General features: G+C 41.9%; 1 protein-coding gene across 1 annotated transcript in view; it reads left to right on the top strand.

Moving 5' to 3' along the window:
• Positions 1-2986: 2986 nt before the first annotated feature.
• Positions 2987-12038, top strand: part of LOC140106649 (murinoglobulin-1-like) — a 73597-nt gene continuing 64545 nt past the window's right edge. Inside the window, exons 1-2 of the mRNA XM_072131187.1 lie at positions 2987-3141; positions 9708-9900. Of these exons, the coding sequence (XP_071987288.1) occupies positions 3074-3141; positions 9708-9900 (261 nt within the window). The 5' untranslated portion in view covers positions 2987-3073. The remainder of the gene's footprint in view (positions 3142-9707; positions 9901-12038) is intronic.

The following is a 12038-nucleotide window of genomic DNA, read 5'->3' as shown; positions in this document are numbered from 1 at the left end:
TTACTAAGGGTCGCAGATCGCACTTTTGTCAGACTTTGCACCTTTATCGGGGATTACTTTGGCTTGGACAGATATTAAACAGGTGTCTGCGCTGGGACTTTGTTGCACGCAATTGGATTCTGGCACAGCTGCTCCGGCTTTCATGCGACACAAATTGGGGGGCAGGCCGTCGGACGATCTGACTGATTCGACTGAGCGCAGGATTTAACTTTCAAATAGTTTTGCAAGCCAAGCACATACATGCACCAGGAAGAAGAAGGTGAACTCTGTCGGACCTGAGCGGGGAAGCGACACATGCAGGATATTGGGCGCACGATCTTATTGAATTGTGGCATAGTGCATGATCATCGGACAATGCACTTTCGGCAAACTCTGTCGGACGGGTAAGTAAATGTGCCCCAGTGCATGCACCTTACCGCACCATTGCCATGAACAATGGATGTCTATGGAGGCCCTAAGCTAGGTGCCATTTGTACAGATAGATCATGGCTGAAAAATACAGTTGCTAAGTGTCCAACCACATTGGCGGAAATATTTAAGCTGCCTAAGAGTAAGAATTTGCTTAGTTCCCCATGCCAACCAATTACAGCTCGGCTTTCATTTTACCAGTGCTCATGAATATTTTAAAGGGGAGCTGTAACCGGTTGCCATAGGCAACTAAGCACTTTCTTACTCTTAGGCAGCTTGATAAATCTCCCCCATTGTGTCATTACATGACTGATGAGGGCGCTGTAGGTGGCAGGGAGAAGATAACGGCTCAGCAAGTAGCTCTAGCAGCTTTGCCTAGGTAAGGAGGAGTAGGTCAAAGGATATGTTCATTTGCAAACATGGAAAAGACCACGTTACATAGATCTCTTATTCAAACAATTAAAACATGTAATTTCATGACATTACGCCCCAATCAAAGTTGCTTTTGAAATGTAGGAAGTAAAAGGTAAGTAGGACATCGTGCACACAACCGTAAATGAAGGGTTGGGAGCTGCACAAACTGGTTCTAGCTGACTGACCCAATTGACTTCTATTATGAGGCTCGGCGCATCATGGGGGTCATTTACTAAGGTCCCGAATCGCTATTTTTCGTCGGGTTTCCCGAATATTACCGATTTGCGCCGTTTTTCCCTGAATTGTCCCAGGTTTTTGGCGCACGCGATCGGATTGTGGCGCATTGGCGCTGGCATGCACGCAACGGAAATCGGGGGGCGTGGCCGTGGGAAAACCCAACGGATTCAGAAAAACCACAGTATTTAAAAAAAAAAGTGTCGCTTGACACGCACTTACCTGCACCCAGCATATGATGATGAACTCCGGCGGACTGCAGCGCAGCAGCGACACCTGGTGGACATCAGGCGCACTACCTTAGTGAATCGCCGGAAAACCCGAATCCTCGACCGAGAACACGCCAATGGATCGCGATAGGACCGGGTAAGTAAATGTGCCCCAATGTGTCATGTATGGTGACTGTGCCAAGTAGCCTTGAGAAATATACAGCCTGCAGCTGCTCATTACCCATGGACATAGTGGCAGGAAGTCCCAGCGACCTATTTCTGGGCCTTTTAACACACATGTTTATGTGTATTTAGCTTAAGATCAGAGGTATAACTACAGGGGCAGCAGCCATTGTAGCTTCTTTTGGGCCCGCAGTGTCAGTGGGCCGGACCCAATCTGACACACTAAGGAATGGAGGATGTGCATCAATATATACATTGTGCAGCTTAATATGTATATAACAGTGCACATATTCCACAGCTGAGCCGGCAGTTCAGGATAAGTAATTTTGTGAGAGGGGACAGCAGAACGGTGGGACTAGGAGTCTCTCATCTCTACTTCCTGCCGTGTACTTCCCCCACATGGTCAGCTGTTTCTGGGCCCTGTGATAACAAGACTGCCTAACAGTGAATATACACATATGTGTGTATGAGTGTATAAATGCATTGATGTGATGTGTATAGACTGTATTTGTGTGTATGTGATGTGTACATGCTCTATATGTATGTGTATATGTTCTGTTTGTCTGTATAAATGATGTACATATGCTCCATATGTGTATATGATGTATATGTGTATATACTGTATATGTTTATATATGGTGCATGTCTGCATATACTTTATGTATGTGTATGTAGGCTGTAGGTGAGTATATGTGATGTGTATATGCTGAATATGTATATAAGGTGTGTATATGACTTATATGGTGTATGGTGGTTATTTGCTGTATGTGTGCGTATATGGTGTATGGTGTGTACATGCTATGTGTGCCTGTGTTTCTATGATGTATGTCTGTTTATGGTAATGTATATGTTGTATGTATATATGTTGTGTATATACTGTATTCATAATATGATGTATATGTATTGTATATGTGTGTATTTAATGTGTATATACTGTATGTCTGCATATGGTATATAATGAATTTAGGTGTTCATAAATATGTGCACATGAGTGAATATATGTGTGTAAGAGGGTGTAAATGTGTGTATAAGTGTAAAACGGTATGTGTTTATATAAGTATATAAATGTGTGTGAGTGTATAAACATATATATATTTTTTAAAGGCTTTATTAATAAGATTTTTAAAGAAATCAAAGTACATTCTGCATTTTTAAAAGGATAGGGTGTCTGCTATGGGGCCCAGCCTCTCCTGGTTACATTAATGCCAGGTTTGAAAACAAGGGACAATAAAAAAGCCCTAGGAAGGCAGGGGGATGGGTAAAACAACAAAAATTATGTAAATGAGCAATTTAGGACAACATGCAAGTACATAAATAAGAGAATTAAGATAAAATAATGATTAAAAATTTTCCACTTAAAATAATGTGCCTCAATGTGCAACTAGAGCTGTGGTCATATATTCATCAATACTCCTGTGTAACTGTGTATATTGGCCCTTGTCCACATACACAAACTTCATGGCAGGTGAGAGGTCACAATGTGAAATTCTGGTAATTAGCCAAGACAATCCCACAGGTTAATGACTGATGAGTCCCCTCCGACCAGTTTTTGGAACCTCCCTACTCTCTCGCTGTTATAAGGGAGACCCTTGTCCTGACTCGGTGCAGGTGACGTGTGCTCCAACATGTGGCTTCTCTTGGTACCCGTGTGCCTGGGAATCTTCAGCTCATCCCTCGCTTCAGCACCAGAACCGTAAGATATTGATCAATTCAATGTATTTGCTATTATTTTTATGTCATGTATTCTGAGCCATGGCCTATATAATGGAATGATGAAAACTTTTCCTAAGGCAATGACTAGTCGTGTGGTGTGTTATTCAGTAGGTATTTACAAAAAAGGCCAATAGGCCTCACTGAGACTCATTTGTCATTAAAACTTCACTTTTATTAGTCCTTTATTTAATATATAGTCTTGTTTAGCGTACTTTCGTGAGTTTTACAAATCCTAATTATATTAAAATTATGCAGATCGTCGTGGAGACTTTAATGTGTGGTTATTGGGAAAGATATGGAAGGTAATCTTGGAGAGCTTATAGGGTTTCAGAAGGCACCACTAGATGTCACTGTAACACTGTTCATATACAAGGGATATCCAATTCGGTTTACTAGTGATGGAGAGTTACACTGTTGCAATCCCACCTATTCTGTAAATGGATAGTTTCAGTAATTTGATTACTCAAGTCTAAGCTAGAGCGCATACAAGGTACCAAGTTATTCCATCATCTCGTGTGTCATCTCATACACACAGTAGACCTTAAAGTGTTTGCTCTCAACGCTCACCACTCTATGGTGGATAGCACTACCAGTTAAGCTCAATCTCTCAAGTATGAACTCAAGCATATACAGGATTCCATTTGTATTCCACCGTCTATTGCACACAGTAAACCCTGGAGTGCTTCTCCTAAGTACTTGTATATGTTGGAATGCACTCTATCCTGTGGAGTCACTCAGCATATACCCGGCAGTTAACATTCACTGCCAGGTTGCTCGTTCCACTACAGCAATGCTCAGGACCCGCTCTCATTTGTTAGTCAGGCTGACTTTCCTACAATGTAGATCATTTTCTTGCCTCCCTTGTAATATATTTAATTCCCTATTATGCTCTTCCACATTCCCATTCATACACTTAGAACCACACACACACTTCATCCGCTATTAAAAACTTTTCCATACTAACGCCCCCCCGACATGTTTCGCCACACTAGTGGCGTCCTCAGGGGTGCCGGGGAGATGATGGAATAACTTGGTACCTTGTATGCGCTCTAGCTTAGACTTGAGTAATCAAATTACTGATACTATCCATTTACAGAATAGGTGGGATTGCAACAGTGTAACTCTCCATCACTAGTAAACCGAATTGGATATCCCTTGTATATGAACAGTGTTACAGTGACATCTAGTGGTGCCTTCTGAGACCCTATAAGCTCTCCAAGATTACCTTCCATATCTTTCCCAATAACCACACATTAAAATCTCCACGACGATCTGCATAATTTTAATATAATTAGGATTTGTAAAACTCACGAAAGTACGCTAAACAAGACTATATATTAAATAAAGGACTAATAAAAGTAAAGTTTTAATGACAAATGAGTCTCAGTGAGGCCTATTGGCCTTTTTTGTAAATAGTGATTGATATATGGACTCAGTCTAGTGTCCACACTCTCTTGCTGTTTATTCAGTAGGTAATTCATGGCAGCAATATCTTATCCCCTATTTAGTTTAGAGTGGGGTGAGGGGTTATTTAAAAAAAAATTGCTATGTAAAACAACTGAAATGCAAAGTGACAATTGAATTAATTGAATTTGACTAAACATTTGGACCTTTGCAATGTAACGGTTCAAAGACAAGGGGGCCAGTAGAGAATATTTTTGACTGCAAAATTAAACCAATTTTTTGCCGTGCGTTCTCAGACTTAAAGGGGTCCCCAGGCTGAAAAAAACGGATTCCGTGAATTAGGTCCCTGTATCAGATTGAAAAAATCAGCACACCCACAGGTCAGCTGATCTCTTAGAGAATGGAACAGGACGCAGACAGCTCTGTTCTTTGTCCAGAGGTCAGACAGGGTTCTGTACATATGTTCATCTGAACAGAAGCTAAACTGCAGTGACTTGGTTCAGCCACTACACAGAGAATGGAGCTGTCTGCAGAAAGCTTGTCTGTGGTGGTATGCAGGTCATCTTTTATTGACTACCCAGCAATATTTGTGGCCCTGAAAACCTTTTAAATTCAGCATTTAAGGAGTACCCTAGTGGTTACCACATTTACAACTTCTACTATCCAAATTTATAACTCCTACTATCCAAATTTATAGCTCCTACTATTTAAATTTTCAGGAAGATCTGGTACTGTCTCTCAATCACCGATCAGGAAAAGCTCGGCAGGCCAAAGAGACATAGGGAAACAAAAAGAAACAGGACGTGTAGTTTGTCTTAACAAATATAAGTTCTTGTAGTGTAAGAAAATTGCTCACCTTAGTGACATGATTGTTAGCACATGTAAACCAGTAGTGGTCAATGGCAGCCGAAGTCTCCTTAAATCAGCGCATCTACTTCCCCATGCTCTTTACCTGGAGACTATCACCAGTCAGGAACCTGATGTCTGGCAAATATCTCGACTGAGACATTACCTTTAGTGTCACCCGTGAGTACTTTGTCACAGGTATCTTTTTTAGAGATCGGTCCCACAAGACCTCTAACACCTATACACATACCAAGAGTACAGGAGGAGTACACCAACAGAGCGAAAACACGCTTTTTGGAATACATACACCTGAATACACCCCTCTCAGAGAGGAGAAAAAGTAAAAAGAGCAAGGGAAAGTAGAGGAGGAAAAAGGAATAGAAAACAACAATATAAAAATAAGAGGGAAGAATCACAGAATAGAATAGCTATACCGCTGGAGAAAGCAGATACTACTACTTTCAGCCTCTCAAAATATGTACTTAATAAGGATGAGAAATCCGTTTTAGAGAAGGGACTCAATTTTTGCCCCAGTAAGGTCACAGATGACTTCCAATTATTCGTAGATGTTAATCTTTTTCATAAAAAAACTCACCCAGAAAAGGTATTTTAAGTAAAAAAAAACAATGAAAACAAGAATATGGTGGGAACCGAGGTAGATTTCGTTCCTGACCCTATTATCCATCAAAAGGTTAAACCAAAATCCGGTACATCACAAAGGTCATAGTCACTTGTGCTGGATGATTTTATGCCCATAGGATCAGCCCAAACTAGGTCTAAAAATATGGACTCTAAGGAATAAAGAGCTTTGCAATCTTTAAGAGAAAACACCTCATTGGTCACATGAGCAGCAGACAAAGGTGGAGGGGTTGTTCTACAAGAACGCACAGACTACCTAAAAGAAGCTCATAAGATCTTAGGAGACACCGAGTATGATCAGAAACTGGCTATTAGTTCCATCATAGAACATACTAATCAATACAACACTTTGATCAAGGATGCATTTAACAATAAAATATTAAATAAAAAAGAAAAAAGACATTTCTATCCATAAATCATCCGGTTATCCCAACTTTTTATCACTTACCTAAGATCCATAAAAGTCTTATCGATCCACCAGGTCGCCCAATAATTTTGAGCATTGACTCACTCACCTGTAATTTGTCTCATTTTATTGACTTGTATTTACAACCAATTGTCACCAATTTACCATCTTTTTTACGATGGATAGCAATTAGAGATGAGCGAGCACTAAAATGCTCGGGTGCTCGTTACTCGAGCCGAACATTTCCAGATGCTCGAGTGCTCGTTTCGAGTAACGAGCCCCATTGAAATCAATGGGAGACCCGAGCATTTTTCAGTAAAATTATAAACTTAACGAGCACAGTGAAAGAACACAGTGCAGAACAGATTGCAGATGTTCGGGAACATCTGCGATCTGTTCCGGAGACACGCGTGCAGAACGGTGTTCTCCGCAATAGTATTTGAAGAACAATATGTGTGAAGAACAACTTGCAGATGTTTGGAAACATCTGCAAGTTGTTCTTCACAAATATTGTTCTTCAAATACTATTGCGGAGAACACCGTTCTGCACGCGTGTCTCCGGGACATCTGTGATCTGCTCCGGAGACACCCGTGCAGAACGGTGTTCTCCGCAATAGTATTTGAAGAACAATATGTGTAGAGAACAACTTGCAGATGTTGCCAAACATCTGTAATGTGTTCTTCACACATATTGTTCTTCAAATACTATTGCGGAGAACACCGTTCTGCACGCGTGTCTCCGGAACAGATCGCAGATGTTCCCGAACATCTGCAATCTGTTCTGCACTGTGTTCTTTCACTGTTTTCTTCAATTAAACAATTAAATTAAATGTTTTAATTGTATCTTTTTACTATTCTTCACTTTTTTTTTTAAAATTAAATGCTCGTTATCGAGCAGGGCAAATACTCGTCCGAGCAACGAGCCGGTCCGAGTATGCTAATACTCGACCGAGCATCAAGCTCGGACGAGTATACTCGCTCATCACTAATAGCAATAGTTTCCTGGAATACAGTAGTGCACACTACCCGAAATGGTTAAAGAATATTCCCTTTAGCCAGTTCTATCGCATCAGAAAGAACTGTACTAACATCCAAGACTACAGGGAACAATCAATTACCTTGAAAAAACGTTTCTCTGACAAGAAATACCCTTAACCACTAGTAGAGGAGGCATACAAAAGGAATCTAGAACGCCAACAAAAAGATTGCATACAAAGAAAAACTGTAGTCGAAGACGAAGGACTGAAGAAATCCTTCTTTTTGAATTTTATAACCACCTTCGATAAGGGTAATAAAGAGATACGAAGGGTTCTCAACAAGCATTGGGTTATTCTTTTAAAAGACCCCCTTCTGAGCGATATCATTCCAAATAAACCTAGGATCACGTTCCGCAAAGCTACTACCCTTAAGAATATTCTTGTCCCCAGCAAGCTCAGATCAATAGTCCCTCCAAATAACTCCTTAAAGGAAACCCACCACTTCCGATGGTGGGTATAAGCAGCAAATGCCTTGCACCAGCTCAGGGTGAGCTGGTGCCAGCGCTTATTTTCATTCCAAATAAACCTAGGATCACGTTCCGCAAAGCTACTACCTTTAAGAATATTCTTGCCCCCAGCAAGCTCAGATCAATAGTCCCTCCAAATAACTCCTTAAAGGAAACCCACCATTTCCGATGGTGGGTATAAGCAGCAAATGCCTTGCACCAGCTCAGGGTGAGCTGGTGCCGGCGCTTATTTTTGTTATGTTTTTAAACCGATATAAAGCGTTTAAACGCTTTATTAGTCTCGGCAAAACCATGTGCGTGGCCACTTTGTGCGCCTGAATAGGAAGTGGTCGCGCGCATGGTGCGCCGAGCGCGGACCACGGTGCAAGAAGGTAGTTGTATATAAAGATTAATAAAGCGATTAAACGCTTTATATCAGTTTAAAGACATAACGAAAGTAAGGACCGGCACCAGCTCACCCTGATCTGGTGCCCGGCATTTGCCGCTTATACCCACCATCGGAAGTGGTGGGTTTCCTTTAACAGCTAAAAAGGGCATTAGAAAATGTGGCCACAAACAATGTTTATGCTGTTCGATGTTGAATGTTGGGGCTACCTACCTTAAGTCTTCACATACAGGAGAAACTTTTCAAATTAAGCAGGAACTATCATGTACCTCTGATTTTGTAATATATGTCATCAGCTGCTCTTGCGGTCTACAGTATGTGGGCCGTAAGATTCAGACACTCCGGGTAAGAATGAACGGGCATAGACATAAAGCCAAGGTGGGATTTTTAAAAGATAGTCTATCCAGACATATAACAACGGTAAAAAAATGGCCTCTTCGAGAATCTTACTTTGACACCCATAGAGCAGATACAACCGGAGTGTAGAAATAGAGTGAAGAACCTAAACAGAAGGGCGTCCTTCTGGATAAGCTTGGCACCTTACATCCGAACGGCCTCAATGCTGTTATTGAGTCCGTGTAGACAAATTTCTGTTAATTGTTGACCACCAATATACTTACCTTGGACGCTGCATTCCCACAAGGTGCTTTTTCTGAATTGTCCCACCTGGGCTACCGCATTTTATGCAGTGCCCTCTCCGCAATACACGCCATCCCCAGTCGCTTATCAACCGCGGTTCCTCCGGCTGCTTTCTAGCAATATGGTATACGTCACAACTGTCATCGGCTTTTGCTTAGCAATAACAAGCCATGCAAGACGTCACATCTGGTTCTCCAGTTTCTTCCCCTTCATGATAGAATAAGCATAAAATGGTTAGTTTCTTCTTTTACTCTCCTTCATTTGAATATGTATAGTCTGTTACAATGTATTGGTTATTTGTATAATAAGATCTGTTGCCAAATAGACCCTACCAGCTGACCCGGTGGAACTGCCGTTACGGAATGACGTAACCCGTTCCGGTCATGGTTCCAGTCTTCGTGTCAAATTATCTGTATATAAGTATGTTGATTTGGATGTAATGTTATGCCTGAAGAAGGCTCATGTACTGAGCCGAAATGCGTCGCAATTTTATTAATTTTATTTAAATAAATCCAATTTATCTTATGTCACTGAGCGCCTGAGGTTTACTATCCAAATTTCAACTCCTACTATTGAGTAGCAATAGGTAATACATTTAGAAAAATATTTTTCATAATATATATATATATTGATTGATATATAACATTGATTCTGGATGCTTTCTTTTGTCTGAATGATGACTTTTTGGAAATAACTAAAATGTCTGTTTCTACTTCCCTGCAGCTCTGTTGTCATTACTGTTCCCCTAAATCTTGCCGAAGGGGCTGAGGAGAAAGCCTGCGTGACTTTCCATGGTCTAGAGGAGGAGGTTGATTTGAAATTCGAGTTGAAGAAAGATGATGAGGTTCACACTTTAGCGGAGCATAAAATTGATGCTCCTGAGAATCATGAACATTTCCACTGTTATCCTCTTAAGGTCAGTAAACACATATACATAGGGTAAAATACATGACTTACCCTACAAAATAAGGGGACACAATGGGGGATATTAATCATACATTTGTGCATGGTGCACCAACCTCTCCAACGCATCAGATATATCAGGGCCTGTCAACAACTCAACTCCAGGTCCTGCCTGGCAAAGAATTGTCCTTTTAACTTCTGTCTGATGACGTTGGAACAAGCGCAGGCTATAGCTGGTGCAAAGGCAAAGGAACTCCCCGAACTGGTTCACTCTGTAACTATGCACATCCCTGAGACCAACTTGTCGTGAAGGTGGTCGAAAGGAGGTAAATAATCACAATACCCGATTTAACACCCTGATAAATTTCCCGTTATGTCTGAAAACATAAGATATAGAGATGAGCGAGCACTAAAATGCTCGGGTGCTCGTTATTCGAGACAAGCATTTTTCAAGGGGACCAAGGCTCTGCACAGGGAAGCTTGGCCAAACACCTGGGAACCTCAGAAAATGATGGAAACACCACGGAAATGGACAGGAAACAGCAGGGGCAGCATGCATGGATACCTCTGAGGCTGCTTAATCGCACCATTATGCCAAAATTATGGGCAACAGCATGGCGATGACAAAGTGACCGGATGAGGCTAGATAGCATCTAAAACATCCAATAAATGACCCTGACACTAGAGGGGACGGCATGCAGAGGCAGTGGCAGCAGCGGCAGGCTAGAGAGTGGCATGGCGACATACCCTAAATGGACTCAGGCTTCAAACCAATTAAAAAAATTCCTTTTGGCGAGGATAACATGTAGCACTGTATGTATCAGTATTTTGCCTGGTTAAGGCGGCAGAAAGGAACCAAAGGAGGTGAACAAAAGGTTGACGGTATATTTAGTCGATAACACAGCATGGTGGCGACATAGTGACCTAGTTCCATAACGTATCTGATGAAACACCCGAAAAATTAGCATGACACAGCTCATTTGATAAGGGGACGACATGTGGAGGCAGCCACGGACACGACTTCCATGATTAAGAGCGACAGTATGGGGCATCCATATTGCGCTGCTATGATTGCAACTTCAGGTCTCCAGCATGGCGGCGACAGATGGGCCGAGTTCCATTATGTATCTGGTGAAACACCTGAAAATTCTGCCTGACACAGCTCGTTTGATAAGGGGATGATGTGCTGCATATCCTCTCGTGCTCCAGCGTCTGGGGTATAGACAGTTGAAAGTTGTGCATGGAGACATTGGTGGACGCTGTGGAGGATCGTGGAGGTGAACTGGACAGGAAACAGCAGGGGCAGCATGCATGGATGCCTCTGAGGCTGCCTAATCTTGGGATGGAGCTGGCGGTCCGCTGCCAGACGAGCTTTCGCCTGTCCAAGCCCCTGCCTCTCGGCTCCTCCCCACCCAAAATCGGTGTGGGGGCCAGAAGCGTTTACTTTGAAAAAATTATAATTTTCAAAGCAGACGGGGGCTACAAACAGCACTTCTAAGAACTTTTGTATAAGATCAGGTGTAGTACTGTTCTTATAAGTAATTGGCTTGGTTATGGCGGGTGAGGGGAATGTAAACAGATGCGCAAGAAGCGCTGAAATAATATCGATAAATGATAAAAGTTTGGCAGTATATTTTGTGGATAACACAGCAGGGTGGCGACAAAGTTAACAAGTTTGATGTGGAAGCCATGAAAACAACCCAAAATTCTGCCTGATACAGCTCGTTTGCTAAGGGGAAGATGTATGGAGGCAGCTATATGGACGACTTTTGGAGGCAGCTATGGAGATGACGTGTGGAGGTAGCAATGGAGACAACGAGTGGAGGCAGCTATAAAGACGAAGTGTGGAGGCTGCTATGGAGACAATTAAATTTGGATAGTGTCTGTATGTGGCAGTCCAAAAAAGTTTTCAAACCAGAGGAGCAGGTAGGTGGTCCTCCAGAAAAATTTAATAGATTGAGTGCCTGTATGTGGCAGTCCAAACAAGTTTTCAAACCAAAGGAGCAGGTAGGTGGCCCTCCAGAAAAATGTAAAAGATTGAGTGCCTGTATGTGGCAGTCCAAAAAAGTTTTCAAACCAGAGGAGCAAGTAGGTGGTCCTCCAGAAAAATGTAATAGATTGAGTGCCTGTATGTGGCAGTCCAAAAAAGTT

Source organism: Engystomops pustulosus, chromosome 11 (assembly GCF_040894005.1).
Source record: "Engystomops pustulosus chromosome 11, aEngPut4.maternal, whole genome shotgun sequence".
NCBI lineage: Eukaryota > Metazoa > Chordata > Amphibia > Anura > Leptodactylidae > Engystomops > Engystomops pustulosus.
The sequence above is the reverse complement of the archived record's forward strand: the minus strand, read 5'-3'. Positions and strand labels throughout refer to the sequence as shown.